At 46.6% G+C, this 22,227-nt stretch overlaps 1 protein-coding gene across 2 annotated transcripts in view; it reads right to left on the bottom strand.

Annotated features, from left to right (window-relative positions):
* Positions 1-22,227, bottom strand: part of CSNK1G1 (casein kinase 1 gamma 1) — a 98,831-nt gene that overhangs the window by 15,434 nt on the left and 61,170 nt on the right. For both annotated transcript variants that reach the window (XM_036389649.2, XM_036389650.2), the window contains exons 6-10: positions 12,955-13,106; positions 7,115-7,349; positions 4,700-4,785; positions 2,584-2,668; positions 837-985 (exon numbers count right to left, since the gene is read on the bottom strand). In XM_036389649.2, the coding sequence (XP_036245542.1) occupies positions 837-985; positions 2,584-2,668; positions 4,700-4,785; positions 7,115-7,349; positions 12,955-13,106 (707 nt within the window). The remainder of the gene's footprint in view (positions 1-836; positions 986-2,583; positions 2,669-4,699; positions 4,786-7,114; positions 7,350-12,954; positions 13,107-22,227) is intronic.

Raw genomic sequence — 22,227 nt, 5'->3', positions numbered from 1 at the left:
CCTTCCAATCCAAACCATTCAGTGATTTCAATATCCACTGAACATCCATCAGAAACCTGCCCTGATCCCCTGTACCTTTTTGATGGGAACATGACCATTATAGGGAGTTTCTGTGATTCTCCTGCTTTAAGATGGATCTTAGATACTGGTCTCCAATCCTGTGCTAGACTAGTCTAGCAGTCTCATCATGATCATTGTCACAAATGGGAAAATGAGGCTTGAATGTCCAGAGAGGTGGATGGGGCCTCCGTTCCTCAGGAAAACTTTGAAGCACCGCAAGAACCCCCTGAACACAACGTCAGGACATCTCACTGTGTTGAGATTTTAAAGATTCTGTCACAGACATAGTTTATGAAAAATCCTTTCATTAGGATTTTTCTCCTGAGAAGCTGAGAGGCCTCAGAAATGAAATGTAAACAATAATTATCTGCTGCTGTGGAATGCAACAGGTGCATCTTTGATTGGTATCATGTGGCTGTTTTTAATTAATGGCCAATCACACTCCAGCTATCTCGGACTCTCTGGTCAGTCACAAGATTTTATTATCATTCCTTTCTATTCCTTGCTAGCCTTCTGATGAAATCCTTTCCCTATTCTTTAGTGTAGTTTTAAGATATCATTTTCTTTTAATATAATATATATCATAAATAATAAATCAGCCTTCTGAAACATGGAGTCAAGATTCTCATCTCTTCCCATGTCAGGATTGCCTGCATATTCAACAAGATTCAATCCTAAACTCACTGGCATTAATTGGGATTACTGGGAACAAAAAGGCAATGCTGGGGAAGCAGCACCTGGAAGGCAAGGCATGGGATTTGGCAGGGACAACTCACAATTGGCCTGCCGACCCAGTCGTAGGCGTAGTCGAAGGTGTAGCCTTTCTTCTCAAACAGCTCCGTGAAGATGGTCCGCAGGTAATCGTAGTCTGGTCTCTCAAAGAAGTCTAATCGCCGCACGTAGCGGAGGTACGTGGCCATCTCCTCTGTCAGAAAAGGCAAAAAGCAGCAGATTTTATCCAGAATCTTCCAAATGAGTTCTTAGAAACCAATGTCTGGGCTGCCAGCAGTACCTCTGGCTTTTCTCCTACAAGTCATGGTTTTTAGCAACAGTCCTCAATGGAAAACAATTCAAACACTTCTCAAGCAAAGGTGGAAGTCCCACCTCTGCTCAAATCTGACTTCCACACCTTGATTTATTCTATACATTTGCATAAAAATAAACAGAGTGAGAAATAAGCTCACTGAACCTGACAATAGGCTGCTCACAGGTATTTAGAATGCTCTTGCCCAGAGAAGCTGTGGCTGCCTCATTCCTGAAAGTGTCCAAGGCCAGGTTGGATGGGACTTGGAGCACCCTGGAATAGGGGAAGGTGTCCCATCATGACATTGGCAGCACCTGAATATTCAGAACTAGACTAGAGGGGGAGGCTCCAAGGTTAATTTACCTGAAGAGGGTTAATTTACAGACCAGGGTTTGGTGTTAAGATAATTAATTGCTTTCCTGCATCTGGGTCGCACTTTGCATGCACAGAATATTGAGTCCTAGGAGCTCATGTCCTGCCTTTTCCCAGCTCTCCCTTGGCTCATGGCCTTGACTTCAGCTGACATAAGAAGAGTACTGCTTATTGATACTTTATCTATGGCTTGTGGCTTCCATGGAGGTAAAAGAGGAGGAAAAGAAAGGAGAAGAAAGAATCCTCTCTTTTAAGTACCTCCAGAAGGCGAAGAACAACCAGTTTCAGGAAAAGAAGGGACAGAACTCAGTTCTCTCATCTCCAGTCAGCCCAGACCTGAAGGAGCTGTGAGGAGGAGTACTGACAAAAAGATGAGAACAGCCAACCTGAAGCTGTTCTGCTTGGAATCAGGTGGATTTTGGAATGAGACATCTGGGGAATTACAGTGACCTGAGTGAACAATGATCCCATTCCAGGATCCTTATGTTGGGAAAGATGTGTGGCACAACAGCTCCTACAGGAATGGGATTAATTGTGGGTGCTCTCCCTGGTGTCAGGCCTTCAGAAACACTCCACAAAACCTCCCAAGCCCACTCTGTGGCCAGGGGACCCTGGGGAAGGCACTAACTCTGTACCCTGCTCTCCCAGCTCCAAGGTCTGCTAAACTGGAGATCAGGTGTTGGGCTTGGCTAGAAGCACTCTTTAGTAACACTCTCCTTAAAACTGCTCCCAGAAGGTGGAATTCATGGACAGACACACCATTCCATCTTCCAAGCTGGCCACCTACACCTGCAATACCTGCAAAACCTTCCATTTGGAAAAGAATTAACTTGGTAGTTCCAGCACGGTCATTTGGGAAAGGGAAAAGAATGAGCTCTTTTGGAAGGAAGCCAAGAAGTAAAACAGGCATACAAGGCCCTTGAGCACTGTCCAGCCTCCTTAATGAGAAGAGTTTTGTTAATTTTAAGACCTCAGGCCCTGCTAATTTATAGGAGCAGCTTCAGTTGTTTGCCAGCATGAGGGATACACGTCATCCAATACTTTCTGAGAGAGGAGTGCAGGCCCATCCTATTTAACAAGATATGGCCACCTCCTGCTGAACTCACACAATCCCATCAGGGCTTTACCTGGAAAGTTCTCACAGAGAACTTCAACTGGAGTGTTTCTCTTTGTGTCCCCAATCTTCTGATATCTCTCTTTTAAGGTGTCAGCCTGCAGCGCACAAAGACAAAACAGTTGTGGAGAAAGAGTTCAACCATGTGAGAAAGGACATGCTGTGTGGGAAGAAAAACAAGGTATTTAATGCCCATTCTGGGTGACATCAGGAGATGCTACTTGTAACTGAACTGCATCCTGAACTACACCAGTGGGAGTATTTCACAGGAGAGAACATCCAAGGATGTTCAAAACATCTCGTTCATGAAAGGCAGGACCCTTATTAGTGTCTTGCAAGGCTCATTTCTCACTGCCCAGTCCTGAGGACTGTGCAGGGAAGGTTTCATGGGAGAAGGAAATAAAGGTCCATGAACTGTGATGGCACATCTGGACCTCCCCAGCCATCGAGCTGCCTTCACAAACAAATGCACAGCAGTTGCACAGCACATTCACAGCAATTTGGGTGAAATTCACAGACCCACTGCACAGCAATTTGGGTTTTCCTCTGTGCAACAGAATGTTACCACATTGAATATGACTCTAGATCAGTGCACTTCTCCCAAATCCCAGGCTGCTCCCACACAGCCTTTCCTTTCACCCCCAAAGCATCCATCACTCAGCACTGGTTTAATATCTAGTCAACAAGAAAATGAAACCATTTGCAGTTGGATTTCCCACCTAAATCAACCTGAGGCAGAGAACTCCAGCTGGCACCCTAAAAGTGGGGTTTCTTGCCTCCATTTCAAAATAAGATATATAATAATGTAATAATGTAAGACCTGACAGCAGCATAATTAGCACTGTAGACATTCTTTGCAGATACAGCCCTGACAGTACAGACCAAAAGTGTAAGCTGAGGAGACCTAGAAGGGCAAAGATGCCACATTCTAAATCAGCTGGAGAGTCTGCGTTTGCCCTGGACCTCAAAAAGTAGTCAACTAATTCTTATCAAGGCTAACACTGAACTGAGGAACTTTTGTAGAACTTTGTATAAACTTGGAATTATTTTAGAATAATTTACAGGATTAATTTAAAGCAGATGAGTTCAACTAAGACAGAAAGAAAATACATACTAGAATAACACACTTACAGAGAGGTGTGGACATAAAATCAGAGAGACTCTGATTTCTTTCACAATCCCTTTCATGCTTGAAAAACCTTTTGTTGCTTTTATGAGCTGTTGCCAACATTTCTGGCATGTGCCTGATGAAGCTGAGCTGAGACTAACTCTGGATAGGTGGTAAAAAAAAGAAAAAAAAAGCTGGACAAGTTCTATCAACCTAATTGGAACCCACTGACCAATGCAGAGCTCTGCCAAGCAGCTCCTGAACCCAAAGCCTTGGCTCCTTTTCCAACAGGAGCTCTTGTCTTTCCTGATGAGCCTAACTTGATCAGTCCCTTCACTCCCTTCAATGCCAAAGCTGAACACAGTAGCTTAATCATCAGGGAGGTGATAGAGAAGTGAAGATGCAGCTTCCAACAGCTCTGGAGCCAGCAAATGATTTACTCCTTGTTAGCTCAGCTGATGGATGTTGGCGGCAGTCAGCAACTCAATTTCTTGCAGCTCTCCACATTGTACACAGCATCTCATAAACTCCCCAGCACTGAGTGTCCAGTGTCTCTGGAGGGAAGCCAAGTCCAATACTTGTGCCAGAAAACCAGTTTTTCAAGCTGAAGTCCATCTGTGCATCTAAAGCCATCAAACTGCTCCATTATAAACAGGGATCACAGATGCAGCTGGGGGATTGTGTTGCCGTAACTGGAATTTCATAAACAATCACTGTGTCCCAGTCACGCTCCAGTTCAGGGCAGCTTACAATCACAGCTCTCTCACTGCTGCCCCTGTCTCTCTCTGTTCAACCTTCTCTCCAAAATTGTACCAATCTGGCAAATTAAAGTGCCAGGTAAAGTATTTCTACCTTAAAATCTTCCCTGCAGCTAAACTTAATGCCTGGGTGTTAGGCTGCAAGGACACAAAGGAGAGGATGGTGTTTCAGGCTGGATTTTGCCAATGTTTCCCCAGTGGATTCTCCTCTGGGTAGAGACTAGCCAAAGTTTTAAAGGACAAAACCTAAAGCTTGAACCTACCTTCAATCCTTGCCAGGGCAGGCTGCCTCGGAGGAAATACATGAACATATGGCCAAGGGCTTCTAAGTCATCTCGACGACTTTGCTCTGAAAGAGAAGAGATGACAAATTATTGCTGCAGAAGCAGAAATGGCTCGGAGATCTCAGCAGCAGCCACACCTGTACCTGAGATAAAGGTACCACAGGGACATTCACTCACTGTCTGCAGCTCAGATCTTGTGCAAAACCAGAAGCTGTTTCAGAAAGCCAGAAAATGTGTAAAATCAGCCAGAAGCCATGAGGTAACATGGGAACTGCACAATCCAGCCTGAGCCAGAATGGACAACTCTTAATTGCAGAGGAATAAAGCAGTGCCTCAATTCTTCTCTGACCTAGCAGTGTCAGTGTTGCCATGTGGTGCTGGATAATTTCCTCTGGACTAAATGGGAATGAGATACTCACAGCCAGCTGCAGGGATCTACCCTTGCACAGTGCCAACCCTTTCCCAATTTCCTCTGCTGCTCATCAGAGCAGATCAAAAATAGCTCCTTCCAGCGCCATGGAACACTTGCTGCTGCTGCCACATGCAGATGTTGTAACTATAAATGAAGGGGGGGGGGGGGAAAGGGCACAGAGCCAAAGGAAAAATATCCTAAAACAAGCAGGCAAAATGTATCCAAAACCCCTGGGGAGGATAGAAGAGAACAACAGATGTGGAGACAACACTGGGCGGGGCTGAGCTGCACTCTTGGGTTCACTGAGCTCGTGGACTCATTTGGTGCACCCTCCCCTCCTCTGAACCCCACCTGCTCCAAACAACATGATCCATGATCCAGAGCAGATCCAGCCCACAACACTGCAGCCACTTCACCTGCAGGAGATGCTGGGAGTGGGAACACTCAGGAAAAGGGAACTGAAACAGTTTCTGCAGCTACCCTGATAAAAAGAGGAAAAAAGGAGGATGCCCTGGGTAATTTAGTGCAGTGATGCACATGGACTTCTAGGAAGATGGTTGAGTGCACTTGTCTCTCAGAAAAACTGGAGTCAGACTCCCGTGTTTGAAACATGAAAAGATTGATTCCACCTGGGCTGGTCTCACCAGAAGCATCAGCTCCTCACAACCCCTCTGGGCAGGGACAGCCCCCTCAAATACTCCCCCAAAACTGATTTGGACCCTTCCCCTGCAGGAGCCATGGTGGGAGCTGAAATCCTGTGGGAGATGGGTCCTAAGGAAGGCACATGGTGCACTTCAAACACAAACACATCTTCCTTCCACATCGCCCTCATCAGCAGCTTCCCACCCTGCTCCCACTGCACCCTCCCATTCCTCCATCCCTGCCTGACTCCTCACTTTCCAAAATTAGAAACCAGGCTCATCCCTCCTTACTCCCCAAAGACAGTGAGCTCTCCAAGTGGGAGCCAACATGCTAGGAGGCCTCCTGGAAAATATTCCATTATCTCACTGCTTGTATGGATTTAAGAGAATATAAACATTTAATAAGTTATTTTTTGCCTTTCAGCCACAGAAATGCAATCTTCTGTTAGGAAAGAAAGGAGCGAAGAGAGGAGATGAAAGCCAGGTTTAAAGTTATTTAAATAATTTATTTTCTCCAACCAGTTACTAGGTCAGGGAACATCCAACTCTAACACCTGGAACTGGAAGGCATTGGGACAGTGCTGTGCTATAAAAATCTATTTGTCTATCATCCAGTGCAGCAATCACTGCCTGCCTGCTTGTCTTTTATCAGTGCAGGGCTGCTCCTAGTTATTTAGTTCCTAATAAAAACTGTAATTATGAGGCTTCCAACATTTCAGCTGGCTCAATTCCTCAAAAGAAGGGAGAAAAAAAAAAGAGGCACACAACTGTAAATGGCATTGGGAGGTTCACAAATAGCTTCAGGGGCACAAGGGAGCTCAGCCAGAATGCTATGGGAGGTCTGCAGGATTCAAATGGCAAGCTGGAATGTGTCCAGGGAAGGGACTGGAGCTAGGGAAGGAGCTACAGCACCAGGAGCAGCTGAAGGTGCTGGGGAGGCTCAGCCTGGAGAAAAGGAGGCTCAGGAGGGACCTTCTGGCTCTGCACAACTCCCTGACAGGAGAGGGAAGCCAGGGGGGCGGGGTTGGGCTCTGCTCCCAGGGAACAAAGGACAGAGGAACAAAGGACAAGAGGAAACAGCCTCAAGCAACACCAGGGAAGGTTTAGGTTGGATATTCGAGAAAATAATTCACTGAGAGGTTTGTCAAGGATTGAACAGGCTGCCCAGGGCAGTGGTGGAGCCACCATGCTGGGAAGTGTTCAAAAGACGTGTGAATGTGACACTTGGGGACACGGTTTACAGGTGAACACAGCAGTGCTGGTCAATTGTTGGACTCAGTGACCTCAGAGAGCTGCTCCAGCCTGAAGAGCACTCTGCAAGCTCCCCCCACGCAGACAAACCTTTGCCAAGGTGTGTGTTGATGGACATGTATCTCGCTGTTCCAGTGAGACTCTTGTGCTCCCTGTAGGGAATGTGTTTTTTGGTTTCAGGGTCGATGTACTCCTTGGCCAATCCAAAGTCTATGATGTGGATGACGTGCTCCTTCTTGTTGCCCTGCCGGCCGATGAGGAAGTTCTCCGGCTTGACGTCGCGGTAGATGAGGTTCTTGGAATGCACGTACTCCATCCGAGAGATCTGCAAAAAGGAGGGAAATGCTACTTGTCAGCAGAGCTCTGGCTCCCAGCAGAGCTGGAAGAGGAATGTGTCATCCCCTCCTTTCCAAGGCTATCATGCTGTGCTCCCTGCTTTATTCCCACGGAAATGGCAAGGGCTGTTTCTGAGGCGTTACCACTGGGATGCAGCTCTTGGCAGGATGCCACGGGAGCTGCAGCAGCCTTTTTGTATTGATTTTAAACATACTAAACCGGTTACCAAGAGCTCTTCCCTTGCCCACCTCCTTCCCCTGTTGCTCTGTGTCTTACCACCTTCCTCCCTCGACCCATATGTTGTCTTAGACATGCCAGATTCTTCGTGGAGGGGGATTTTTGGGCAGGCAGAAGCTTTATGATCTTCAAAGCCGACTAAAATAATAATTAATCTCATTGCTGTCAACTAGGAATAGCTGGAATATTTTTCAGCTTTTGACTAATGTTTTTCTGGAAGTTTGACTGAATTGGAAGGTGGAAGGGCAGGAACCCCACTTCTGAGGTGACTGAGTGCCTCTAACAACACACCTTACTCAGAAGATCATCATTAAAATTGCTTTGAAAACAAACATATTGCAGGAGTATTGTCAAGCAGTTCTCCTTGGGTCCTGAATTTAGGAGATGATTCCAAAGGAAAATAATTCTCAATTTCATTTAATTTATTACCTTTAATTGCCTTTATATGTTTCAAATGAACACACGAGAACCCCCATTTATGGCTGTCCTGGTTGCAGCTGCCCTGCATGCCAAAGGGCACAGTGGCTTAAACAAGATGCTTCTCTGGAAAGGCTACTGGGATTCACCCAGGTATTTGTGGGCTGGCGATGCTACGAAAGCTCTGCAAAGTTCCACCAACTCCCAGTTTTGCACTATCGAGCCTCAGTCCCCAGAGGTCACTGCCACACCGCTGCGAGGGACAGCACAGGGACATCCAGGGTGAGGGCCACCAGCTGGTCACCCCCACTGGGTGGATCCTGCTGGGAAAGCTCTGCAGGACGGAGTCTCTGGCTCACTGAGCCATCTCTGCCCCAGCCAAGCAGCAGGGACCCCCCATCAGCCCTTCCAACCCCCTGCTCACTCCGCTGGGCTGGCACACCCTGACTGCTCCTTCATTTCTCACTGAATCCAGACACACACCCCCAGCTGTCAAACCCAGACCACTCTTTCTCTTTACAGATCTTGGACCCACACCTGGTTTTAAAAGTCCACATGCATGTGATCCTCCATCACACTCCCAGGCCCTTGTCATGCACCCTATTTTAAAGGAAAATCTGCTGCATTTCCACCTCTTGGAAAGAAGGAGCAGGCAGGAGGGGGCAGCTCTCCTTATAAAATAAACAGCTGTACAGGGAGGGCAGCAGACAGGAAAAAATTGGCTGCGGGTGAATCAGGCTTAAAAAACAGAATTTGCTCCAAGACTCTTCAAAGAAGGGAACAGCACGTGCTGCCGCTCCCTCCCCTCGACGCAGTGATTGATTCCAGTGCGCAGAGAAAATGGGTTTCACGGCTAACAGCCATTATTTCCAATCAATTACAGGCCGGTGCAGAGCAGAGCAGATGCTCTTCAGTCATTCTTCACACTTTGAATCACCTACAGGACACAGCAGCAGGTCGTGAGACAAAAAGCCACGTTGGGAGGCAATTCAAATGAAGATGCAGCCCTTGAAAGTGGAACAAAGAGTTTCCTCGCCTCTCCACACATAACAAGCTTCCAAGTGGAGCCTGACTGGCTCATTTGATTTGTTCCTGCTACCAAAGCAGCTCACTTGTTGAAATCCCAACAGCAATTAGAGAGCCTGAAAAAGGCCCATTTTTTTTCTTCTTTAAAAACTCTCTGCAAGTTGCAGCACGCAGGACAACAACCTGGACAGCTGAGGTGTCAGGTGAGCCATTATGCTCCAGCAGCAATCAAGGGTACTTATTTTCCTGCCTTTTTTCCTCCCACCTGCCTTTTTTGCTTCCACCACACACACACACACACACACACAGAGCTGCTGTGGGGTCTTTCATATTCCTTCTTTACTTCCACCTGCCCGGACGCTTCATGCTGGAGAGCTTTGCTCAGCCACGGCAGCTGAAAGACACTCCCCGAGTCAAAAAGATGTTTCTTGGAGTAGCTTCCATGCTTTATTCAGCCTGACAAGCCACTGTCCCTGCTGGTGGCTGCTGTGATGTGGAGTGTCTGGGCTGCATCTCCCTTGCAGGCTCTGCCTGAGCACACAAGAGCAGCAGTGCTGGGGCACAACCTCAGCTGAAGAAAAGGGGAGGTGGAGCTCCCACTCCAGAAATGTGCTGGATGCACAGGTGCCTGCTCCTTTGGGTTTGAACTACAGGCTCAAAACACTCTGAATTAATTCTTTTAGAGGCAGAGAAACCACTCCAGGAAGTGGGACTAACTTGGAATTGCTCTGACACTGGAAAAACAGCAAGCAGGGGAGCACTGGGGTAGATGGAAGACTGTGAATTACAGAGGGATTTCCATGGCCACGGCTGGCTGAGTCCATCCTTGGAGCCATAAATTTCCATTTCAGATGTCAGAGAAACCTTTAGGAGGGGGGAGAATCCCTTGGCACACAGGAGGACCCCTGTGCTGTGGTGGAGAAATGAGAGGATATTGTGACATTTAGCAGGTGCCAAAGAAACCTGTGCTTTCGTGTGCCTTCCTCCTGCCAAGACAGCAAGTGTAACAAACCCTCTTATCCCAGAAAGGTAACTCTTAAGAGACTGATCTTGACAGCAGTTCCATCTCTAGACCTTCCTGATCAATTTGAGCCCTTCTCCACACATCAGCTGCTTAAATATAGATCAAATCAGCAGAGAATGAAATTAATCTTGTTCAAAGGCAATTTTGATGGTCACTGGTAGAATAACATCCTGCCACAACTCAGTCCAGATCACATCCAGAGTATTTTTCCAGGGCCTGGTGGCACAACAGACCTTGCTGTAAGCTGTCAGTGAGCTTTGTACAGGCTGGGCTTGGCCAAGAGTGAAAAACAGAAGTCTGAATAAAAAAACATTCTCCCCTGATTTATGGGCTGTGGGGACTGACATAGTGACCACATTTTAATTGCCAAGCTTGGCTTTGTTCAGGAGTTTCAGCCACTGGATGTGATCTACTGGATGTCTTCAGCTGCATGTGGAGTATGGAGGAAGCAGTTTGAGTCTGAGCAACTCCCAAACAGGCTGCCTTCCTTGAAGACTCATTGTTATCCTCAGCCAGGAGAGCCTTCCTAATGTAAAACTATGTTTGAATTCTCCTGTAATCCCACGTGGCACTTCTTAAGAGACATTGCCCTTGTTTTTCCTAGAGAAACTCCTCTTTCTTCTAACATCTGGAAAGGATCCACCCCAGCCCTGAGATGCTGCAGCCTGTCAAGCTCATTCACACCAGCCAAGCAGAAATATGTATCAAAAAATATCTTTCCAGGATGCCTCTGCTTAAAAACTGACCACAGGACTGGATGCTCCTACAGACATGTGGATCATCCTAAGTATGAGGAGAAAGATGGGGACAAATGCCCATGGCTAGAATTACAGCTTAAGCAGACTTGGCCACTCAGAAGCAGAATGAAATGTAATTCATGGATGTGAGCCCAAGGAGTTTGAGAGTCCAGCTTTCCTTTCTAGGTGTCCCACAAAGGAGTGTGACACAGTGACTGCAATCATTTAGTGTGGGAGAAAGATTTTCCCTAAATCCTTGTGGCTAGAGCAAAGAGTTTTCATTTCATTTGTGCAGTAAGTGCCAGCCCCTCTGGAAAACACTTCTCCCAGGGCCAGGTGATGGGGCACACCTGAGCATATCTCATCTGTCCCCTTAGATGTGCACACTCCAAGCTGGAAACTCATGTAACCTGCCCTGAGGAGACTGAGAAAGCCCTACAGCATCTCCCCGTGGCCAGAGGAGCACCTGATCCTGAGAGAGAACATCAGCTCCTCCATTTCCAGCTGCTTTTGCTGTCCCCCTGCACGTGTTTTCCACCTGGCACCAGTGCCCTGCTGAGCTGCAGCCTGGCCACAAGATCAACAGGTGATGCCAGTGGAGAACATCCAAGCCCAGAGCTGAGCTGCAGCCCCAGGACACAGCAGAAGGCAGCAGCCATGGCTGTGACAGTCTTGATTTCCCCAGCAGTCCCTTGGGTATGAATTTACATCTTTATATTTTCCCTCCAAAGGTCACACAAGCTGCATCTGAGGCTTTGCCAGCTGTTGCCACTTGATTTAATCAAAGCCAATACTATAAATTGGTTTTCCATTGATAAAGAAACACTCAAAACCAAGAGAACTTGACTGCTTTGCTGGGGAGGCCTCAGTACCAGGCAGGTGCTGTTCAAACTTCTGCAGTTCTGACCTCAGTTTTCCATTTGAGATTCTGCTGTGTCAAACTTCAGTTTACCTGGAAAGGATTGTGTTCCTCATCCCTTACATCTCCTCTTCCCTACCACACTTCTATCCACAGAGATATTAGTGTGAATATACAATTCCAACTCTGCTGTGGAGTATCTGGGTGATCCCAAGGTCCAGCTATGCAAGATCTAGATATCTGCAGATATTTAGGTACTTGGGAATCTGCAAGCCAGTCTGAAAACCAAAAAACCCAAACTGACTGGCTGGCCCCACTGACTTGTGGAAGTTTCCACACCACATTTAGTATGTTCAGCTTTCATGTTGCTCACTTTTAGCACAAACCCAAATCCAAGCCTGGATCCCTTCCAGCTTGACTTCCTTTCCTTTTCAGGTACATTAAAGGCTCTGTTTTGTTGCCCATAGAACTATTCTATTCCAAGTGTCAGGAATTTAAACCCATTTGATTGACCAAATTTTTGAGCACATTTGACAAAAGCAGAGCTCTCAAATGCTGCTATTTTGGCTGAGGAGGGCTCAGCTCCCACTGCCCCGTGAGGTTTCAGTCTATGGGCAGCCCAGTAGCACCAAACCAGCAGAACTGGTAGGAGTGTGGGAGGGTGCTGTGCTCTGTGTGTCCCACGGAGTGGGTGAGAAATGAGATGTTCCTGGGATGTCCAAAGAGAGGGAAGGGAGGGAGCTGGGGCAGGCACGGGGCGGGGGCGTGTAGGGGATGCGAGTCCGTAGGAATCCAGCTGCACTGGTTCTGCTGTGCAGGGAGCCAGCTCCTCATCAACGTCATCCGACCTTCCCTTCATGGGCAGGAGTCCTCCTCACCCCTGAGAGGTTTTCTTTTATAGGAAAGATGGACAGGGACCTTGGACAAGGGATTGGAGTGACAGGACAAGGGGAAACTGCTTCCTGCTGCCAGAGCACAGGGTTAGATGGGATATTGGGCAGAATGTGAGGCTGGGGAGGCTCTGGCACAGGTTTCCCAGAGAAGCTGTGGCTGCCCCATGCCTGGAAATGCTCCAGTCCAGGTTGGACGGGGCTTGGAGCAATCTGGGATAGTGGAAGTTGTCCCTGCCCATGGCAGGGAGGGTGGGATTAGATCCTTGAAGGTTCTTTCCAACTCAAACCTGGTGATTCTATGATGGAAGCAGATTCTCTCAGCCCTGAACCTTGCACTGTGCCCACCCTAGGATGGAAGGACACCCCAGAACACCCCAGGGCAGGGCCCTGCCATCACTCACCAGCTGAATGGCAATCATTAACACCGTCTTCAGGGTGAAGGTCCTGTCACAGAGGTCAAACAGATCTTCCAGGCTGGGACCAAGCAGCTCCAATACCATGGCATTGTACTTCCCACAGGGCCCAAAGTAATACACCTGGGGGAGCCCTTCAGCTGGAAGAATAGGGAAAAGAACTGGAATCAGTCAATGGGACAAAGATAATTCCCCTCCTCCTGCGTGCACACCTTTTGTTAGGCAGTTTTATTGTCACTTCTTGAGTGTTCTATCTGCTGCTGCCCAGCAAGGAAATAAATCCCAGCACAAACTGTGACTGAACCAAAGGCCAAACCTGAGCAGTGCAGGCTCTGCTCAGCTACACCCCTGCACAGACAAAAGGGATTTCAGAGCAATTAACAAGTCCACCTCAAAGCATCGAGCTTTGGCAGCTTAAAGGCTTGGATTTAGAGAACAAGACACAAAGTTCCCTGTGTTCCACTAAAAACCAGGCAGAGAACAGCTCCAGATGTGGGCTGGCACTTGCTGGAGCAGTTAGGAAGATAACAATCCTTGGAGAAAATGAAGCATGGCCAAAAAAGGGCTGCTTTGTCACCAGAATAGCACCCAGCTCTTGTTTTTCAGCACAACCTTACACAAAGTTTACACTCAGTGAAAAGGAAAAAAACCCTTTCCTATAAAATAGGGAAAAGTTCTAAATTTTGACCAATCACCACACAAAAATAGGTGATCATGGTCATTAGCATATGTGCACACAACACAACTATCAACATTGAACTGGTAGGAGCCAGAGCCCATCTTCCCACCCAACAGACTGCTCTGTGGGAGTGCAGTGTTGATACTCAGCTGGCAGGGGATTTTTGGGTGGATCAGCTTTCTGAAAGGCATCAGAAGGAGAGGGAAAAAAACCAGCCTTGATGTTGGAAGACTCAGAGAGCTGCACAGCACTCCTGGAATTACCTTTGAGTCAAAAAGGAAACCACAGCAGCCCATACAGGAGGAATTTAGCACAGGCCCAAGTGCTCATTTTGCTAATCAGCACCTACACCAGCCCTCGGTGTCCTACAAGCTGGGTAGCATGTTTAAATATCTCTGTATTTCCAGTCTACACCTCATAAGCAGCTCCAAAACACAACAGAAAGGTTTTATTTTGAAATACAGGGCTTTGTCTCATGTCAAAACAAAATATGCGTTTGAATGCCCAAAGATTCGGTGTCCTGGTATTCAGTATAAAGGCTGAGCAAGGGGAGCAATGCTATGTTTTTTCCCACAGAGATCCACAAATTATAGTGCACAGGACCTGAAAGCACTGTGATTACTAATTTTATGGCATGTTTTAAACAAGTGCAGGCATGCACCTGGATTTGCATAAGTGATCAATGTTAGATATAGCAAAATACTTGACTAATTAAGTGCAGAGTTTGTTGTGAGGTGCTCAGGCAGTGAAACATTCCAGGCTGGAGAGAACATCAGCAACACAACAAGTGCATGTCCTACTCCAGATTTAGGGAAACCCTGCTAATCCACCCAATGGCACTTGGAACTCTGCAACCTGCCAACAACATAACAAAGCAGCACTGAGATCACCAAACTGTAAATAACACAGAACTTGTGCTCCCAAGTCCTGCTCCAAAAGAACAAATTGCAGTTTGACAAAGATTACCTGAGGAGGGTTTTAATCTCATTAATTCACATGCTCAGGGAATCTGTCAGCAGGATGCATTAATGGGACATTACAGAGCATTGCAGGAATTCCCTGCCTAACCAGTGTTTTGTGTCCCATGTAAAACACTGACCCAACCTGGGTTTGGGAGGCTGCTGCTCCTAACAGAGCTCCATGCTTCAGGAAGCAGTCACACTCATTAAATCCTCAAGGAACACAGGATGGTTTGATGCAGAAGCAATTCAGAAAGCCAAACAATGATGGCATATGATCCAGGCAGCTCCAAGATGCTTTCAAATATCCCCAAATCAACACAAATGGCAATTTAATGTCATCAGCCTAGTGCTGAAGGCTGGAATAATTGCAACAGCTCTTGAAGTGACTCACGGTGAACCACTGGGTTTTCAGTGAAGTCTGATGAGGACTTACCTACAAAGTCACCTCTAACACCAAGATAAGCATCTCTATTTTTTAGAGAATAATAGAATAATAATAGAGAAGAAGAGAGTAACAGAATATTTTATGCAAAGTTTAAACCTGAGCCAATTATAGATTCTAGATACAGACAGACAATGAGTACTTCTACCACAATTTCTATAAGTCTCAAATAGTGGAACTGAGGAAGGAATTAGGGTTAGGACTCTGATAACTAAGGCATGCAGGAGAATAAAATTGTAGAAAGGCTCTTAAAGAAGGTGAAGGATCCCATTTAATATTAATATTCCCAGGGGAATATGAGAACATTTACAGCCTCACTCGGTAAGGGGCAAGCATTGCAATCAAATGAATTTTCTACTGGGCGTAAGACCCAGAAAGACAGATTGCAGCAAGACCCAAAAGGTGGGGATTTCATGTAGGGAAGGAAGCAACACTACTTAGTGCTCTCTGGGATCCCAATTCCTGCAGCTTTACCTACTCAGAGCTTACAGCCCAGACTACCCTGGGGGTACCCTCTTTGTCTTAAACCCTCAGGAAAGCTCTGCTTTCTGTGGGAGCTCTGGCAAAGTGAGGCCTTAGTGAAGAGCATAAAAAAAGCATCCTAAATGTCAGAATACAGGAGATATCATTGGCTTCAGGCATATTTTTAGGGTTCGATTTTTCCCTGAGGGTTTTCTCTGACTGCCAGCTCTGCAGTCAAGGACTTCCCTCTTGCCTTTGCCAGGATAAAGCTGCTGTAACATCCCTCTGAATTCCAGAGCCAGCCTGCACTGCTGTGTCCTGGATCCAAAGGAGCATCACTGATGAGCCCTGTGGAGCTCCCAGCCCACACCAAGGATCCTCAGCTCCACACCAGTTATGGAAATAAAGTTGGGAGGTACTCAGCATAACACATCCTCAGCTCACTCAAGCTCAACTCAACGTTCACCATCTTTTTGGGAAGAGGAAAAGCTCGAAAGATGAACTTGATGTACACATTAAAGGGTGTGTTGGCGGATAAAACTGGATGAAACTTGAGATAGCGCCAGCTCCAGAGCCATTCTGAACAGTAAAAAGAGTCAGCCTAAAAAAATCTGCATAAAATTTGATTTTGTCACAGCCCATCTGCATAATTTATGATGTAGCTTGGCTCTATTTCAGCCAAAAGCATTGTGTCCTGGTGCTGAGTCCATTGTCACAGTGAACCACAGGACTCCATAAATATTACCAGCAGATCTGTAAATACTTAAGAAGAATGTCGCCAACTAAAGAGATTGATGGAGGAAAAAGGCAGTTGGAGTTGAGGTTTTTAATGGAAAGTAATCGCAGTGGGAGAGGACTGGAAAGGTCACACAAAGCCATGGTGTCATGCTGTAGGTGAGCAGCTCTGAATTCAGAGAGATGAAAAGCCACCAGCAGAGCAGAGTCTCACACTGAGGATTCAAAGGTACAACTCAACACTTGAAGCACAAACCAGGATCTGTTTAATTCAATTAATGCATGAAATCACATCAGAAGTAGGAATTTCTCCATGGTATCAAACAAAAGCAATCCACTAAGGGAAGAAAATACAGGCATGATATGTGCAGGTTCTCCTTTGGAGGAAAACCAGTTTATTACAGCAGAGACTGCTGCAAGCAGAAATCATCTCAATTTGCTTAACGGCTTTGGTCTCGCTGCTGAGTGATTTGGCTCAGCTACATGGAAAAGGGCCCACTCCACCCTCACTCTCACAGGAAGTTTATCACCCCAATAAACACAGACTGATTGCTGCACCGGAATCCACAGGCAAATTCTGCTATTTCAGCAGAGTGATGTCTTGGAAGAAATTCAAGCTGAGCACAGCGAAAACCTAGCAAAGCATTTTGTAGATTAAAGCATCACTGCTGGAATGAGAGCAAATGCAGACATCAAAGCCAAAAACTCAAGACTTTGATTCCCCCACACTCCCGAGACTGGCCTTGGCTTTCTGGGGATGCTAAACTCTCACTGCTCTGGGCTGCCACCAAAAGGGACTTTCCCATCCTTCCTCATGCTCTGAGGCTGAACAATATGTTGGATCAACCCAAAAAACCACTTGGCTTGAGCTTGAACACAAGAATGGGAATAGTAACAAAGAGCAGGATCACAGCTCTTCCAGAGAGCTTCATCTGAGCTGGATTAACACCTGGAGCAACATCTTCCAGGAACTTCCACCACAAGATCAATGCCCTGGATGATTTGAGTAATGTTATCTTGCTGCCATATCTTTTACAGCATGACTAATGGCCACAAAACTCCTCAGACATCCAACATACTCCAAAAAACCACACTGGTTCAGGCACACAGACATTCCAAAGCCATTTCCAGGCCTGGTTATGAAATGGTGATGGGCAGAGATGCCAATCTAAGGTTATGCCTGAGGGAAATCAGAGTTTGCAGCACCTGCCCTGCATGGAGGGCACAGGAAGCAGAACCCACCTGCTCCAGAAGAGCCTGAGGCTCTGTGTGAGCATCATGACAGGCTATCAATAAACTTCATCAACAGCAAGTAAAATACATCCAAGGAGGAATGAGGGAGTAAGTGCAGGAAGATGCACCTGGCATCTACATCAATGGAGGGACAAGTGCCACATCCCATACAGCAAATCACCAGGAAACATCCAGAGCTTGTGATCAATACCAGCAGTTTCAGAACCACCCATGGCTTTTGCTCCCATGGGGAGTTGTTTTCCACTGCCCTTCAATGAGGTGTAGCCAAATAGAGAAGCTGATGTCCTCAATTTCAAGAATTTAAGAAGGATTCAGACCCTCTCCTCATGCAGGTTTTGACACTGAGCTCTATTGCAGAGGGGAGACACTCCTGAAGAGCCCCAAATTCCATACCCAGAGCAGGGAGGAATCCAAGGCCAGCAAAAAGCTGATGCTTAATGCAAACCCACGCTCTGTGTGGGCAGCAAGAACTCCTTCTCACTGAAAGAGATGCAGACACACACACCAGAAGCATCAGTGCACAGAAAGTTCTGTGTGGTTTTAAAGAGGCTCTGATGAATGGGCCGTAGATTGTCACAAAATTCTCATTCAGAGCAGAAAGTTTATTTTTACAAATCACAGAACACAAAATTACACGATGAACACCATAAATAGCAACTGTGAGAGGGCTGAATATCTATAGCTAAAATTAAACATGTTCCAAACAAATTAAACAAATTGCTTTAGAGTAGTCAACCCATTTAAGCTGATTACACTAATGAGGATCTACCCTTCTCTTAATTTTCAAATCGGAATAAAATCCTGGCTGAAAGAGAAGATTTGTGATCAACATTGACTGGGCCAAGATCTCAGCCTTTAATGTCTTCAAACATGTCCCATGTAAATCTACCTGAGCACATTAGTTAACAGGTTATTTCTGTGAGCTGCAAGTAAAAAGACTCATCCTGCCCTTCAGATTTTGGAATAGTCTGCTTCAAAAATAGAAAGATGGGAGAAAAGTTGAGATTGGACTTGTTACTGGGAATAACTTGGTCCTAAGGGTCTTTTATACATTTGATTGGATGCCTTTCAGAGATAACTTCCTTCAAAGTACAGCTGCAAAAGCTTTATAATACAGTCCTTCACCTTCAATCTACCCTGGAGGAGCTTAGGGAAGCACAGAGATTTTGGGTGATTGAGTGTTTTCTCTTGTTTGAGAAACAGCAGTTGAGATGTGAAGGAAAACAAGCAGAAAATGCAATTTGTGACTCCAGCACCAGCTCACCTGCAGGTGGAAAAAGAGGTGGTGGAAAAGGTCTGCCACAATCTCACCAACCACTCCTAGGCTTCACAAACCTTGAACCGGCATAAGATTAGGGAAAGAACCTAAAAACAGGGGTCTGATCCAAAAACCACACAGAAACATCCACATGGAGAAGACGGGTTGGAGGATCTGGAGGAAGGCAGCTCCAATGGTGATCCACAGAGAGCACCACCATGCTGTGAGTGCTTCCAGCCTGTAAAGCTCCTGAACATTTTCCTTGCTCTCTTGAGCTCTGATACTGTGGTTTGAGAGCCCAACATTTAACTTTAGTTCTTTCTCACTCACCTGAACAAGGTGAAGAGCAGCCAGACCTGTCCAGACCCCTCACACATGTCCTGTCCCTGAAAATCCTCCTGCTGTTTGCTCCAGCTGCTGCCAGACACTCAGCTCTGCTGCCAGCTTCTCACAGCATCTTTTCCCTGCTTTGTCTAGGCAATAAATCACTTCTAGCAATGCTGAATGCTCTTGCACCACTGCCTAGCAGGAATTTCTGCAGCAGAACATTCTGCTTTAGCCCATCAGTGGGTGAGGAGGAGGAGAGGCAGAGCAAGGCCCTGCTCCTGGCCTTGGACCTGGAAAAGGCACAGCTCAAACACTCTCTGAACTCGAGAGGAAATAACTCAAAGGAGAACAGCAGAAGCTGGAAGGGACCTCAAAGCTGCCATGGGCAGGGACACCTTCCAGTAGACCAGGCTGCTCCAAGACCCATCCAACCTGGCCTGGAACACTTCCAGGGATGGGAAAGGCACAGGAAGGTACTGGATCAACACCTTCTCCCCTGATGATGGCAGAGAGAGCTGAGCTTTTCATGGGAAGAGACGACAACAGCTGTGTATGAGCTGGGAGGAGACAGAGCTGCTGTCATCTCCTGGGAGTTCCATGTGGACTCCAAGACTCCAGCCTCACTCCAGCTCATCTCAGATTATGCAGGATGGATTTAAACCCTGCTGTGTTTTGTTTCATTTTGGTAATATTTGAATCTACAAAAAGAAAAGGTAGGGGAAAAGGAGCAGGAGAAAAACAGACCCAGGAAGGACAGAAGGAAGAACATATTTGTTCTTGATGCTGGTAAAAATCCAAACAATTTGATTTTTACTTCAACTGCAGAAAAACAAATCTCAGGATCGTTGTGTTATTAGAACAGGGTGGCATTTCATCTTCCTTGAGTGGTACAAGCTGGTTTCCTGACATCATGGCTTCTCTCAATTAAACAACTCTTCACATCCACAAAGCAAGAAGTACTTGAAGAGGGGGTACCAAGGAGACATTCATATTTGTATTCATAAAGATAAAAAAAGGTTGGCAGGAGAATCAACCCTATCTGGAAAGGTCAAATGCAGGAAAACTTTCAAAATCTGGGAAATTTACCCAGAAACACCCATTCACAGGCATTTTCTTAGCTCTAACAACTAAATTAGTCAAGTGAAACTGTTTCTATTCTTGACAAACACAGAAAAATAAAGTACAGCACAATAAATTGTTTTTTTCTCAAGTTTCAAAAGACTGAATTCACATTTCTAGGGCTTGGGGGAAATAGCTGCATTCAAATCTCCATGTTACTGTTGGATTTTGTATCCAACACAACATGTTGCTCCAGTGACGATGGCAGCTGGCACATAGAACAACACCTTAAAAGAAGGATAGATAAAACCAGTAAATAATTTTAGAAGAGTTATTTTAAACCATCCAAAAAAGTTCTAGCTTAAGTTCTATCCTTATTACCTTTTCCCACACACCTGCAATAAAAGGACAAGGATGAAAGAAAACCACTGGAACTGCCCAGGGCAGTGGTGGAGCCACTCAATAACATTCCTGGAGGGATTTAAGAGCCACGTGGATGTGGCACTTGGGAACAGGGGGTCATGGTGGCCTTGTCAGTGCTGGGGTGTGGTTGGACTTGATGGTTTGAGAAGGATTCTTTTCCAACCTAAACAATTCTGTGACTCTGCTCCACTGCAGGTCACATACCTGTGCGAGCTCTGCCAGAGCACATCTGGGTGGCCAACTGGGCTCTGCTGTTTAAGAACACGCAGAAAAACCCAACCAAAAGGAGAGAAAGAAACCAACAAAGAAACAAATTCCCTCCTTCCCCCTCAAAAACAAAAAAAGAAAATAAAAATCCAAGGAGCAATTGGAAGTTGCTCCTGATCAGTTTTCCTTTGCTGTGCAATTGCTCAGCCCTACCTGCTGAGAGGGAGTTGAGATGAAATCATGGGGTCCCTTGGTAGTTTTCTTTTCTTTTGAGAACAAATTCATAGAATCATGGAATATCCTGTGCTGGAAGGGACTTACAAGGACCAACAAGTCCAAGTCCTGTCCCTGCACAGGACACCCCAACAATCCCACCCTGTGCCTGAGAAATTGTCCAAACACTCCAGAGCTGTGGCAGCCCTGGGGCTGTGACCATTCCCTGGGGGGAGCCTGTTCAGTGCCCCAGCACCCCCTGGGGGAAGAGCCTTTTCCCAATATCCAACCCAAACCTCCCTAATACAGCTCCAACTATTCCCTCAGGTGGTGTTGCTGGTGACAGGGAGCAGAGATCAGAACTGCCCCTCAGCAACACGTTATGCACGTGAAGTGATGTGTGTTAATGACATTACAGGTATAACCTCGAGAAAAATCAACAACAAGAGTTCTTGGTTGCTCAGCAGCACTCAAATTTCACTCCAGAAGCAGTGCCAGGGAAGAAGCTACTTCTGGGCAGATGAAAAATGCCACAAAAGCAGCAAAAACAAATAGCTTGTGCTGAATTGCTGCTCTGGTGCCCAGAGAATCATTTTGGTTTGATCACACCAAGTCCCAGGTGGCTCCTGCTCTTCCTCAGCTCATCTCCATTGGATCTGTTGGCTGGAGGCAGAGCTTTTCCCTGCTCCCTGCCCAGCTGCACACAGGGTGACACTTCCATGATGACAATGCAGGGAAGCTCTGCCAGCCTGGGCTGCAGCCACAGCCCTGAGCAGGGGCCACAGGCAGTGTCAGCAGCACAGCACAGAGACCTAGGGCCAAACTGGCACATAACAGGCAGGATTTGTCCTGCATCCAGCAGCATTTTTACCTGAGATGGCAAATCAGGGGTCAGATGCAGCTGGATAAAGCAGATGTGGTATTGGACATGTACCTCTGGGTGCTCAGGAGGAAGAGGATGCTCAGCCTCGCTCAGGCAGCTGAAGGCCAGGTTCCCACCAGACTGTGCTGGGACAACCTGGGGCCATTTCTGGCAGCACAGCCCTATGTGTCACCCCAGAGCTGTGCTGGGATCTTCCTGCAAAGCTGTGGGTGCAGCTCGGGCCCCCAGAACTCCCACTGGTCCCACTGGGAGGGTGGATTTCTGCAGGTCTGCCCCTGCAGCAGCATCAGAGTAGAAAGTGATGGGTAAGAATCAAATCAAGCAAACTCTCCACAACAAAGCAAGAGATTGGCTCCC

The sequence above is a fragment of the Molothrus ater genome, chromosome 13 (genome assembly GCF_012460135.2).
Source record: "Molothrus ater isolate BHLD 08-10-18 breed brown headed cowbird chromosome 13, BPBGC_Mater_1.1, whole genome shotgun sequence".
Taxonomy (NCBI): Eukaryota; Metazoa; Chordata; class Aves; order Passeriformes; family Icteridae; genus Molothrus; species Molothrus ater.
Note: the sequence above shows the minus strand (reverse complement) of the source record. Positions and strands in the feature narration are given on the sequence as shown.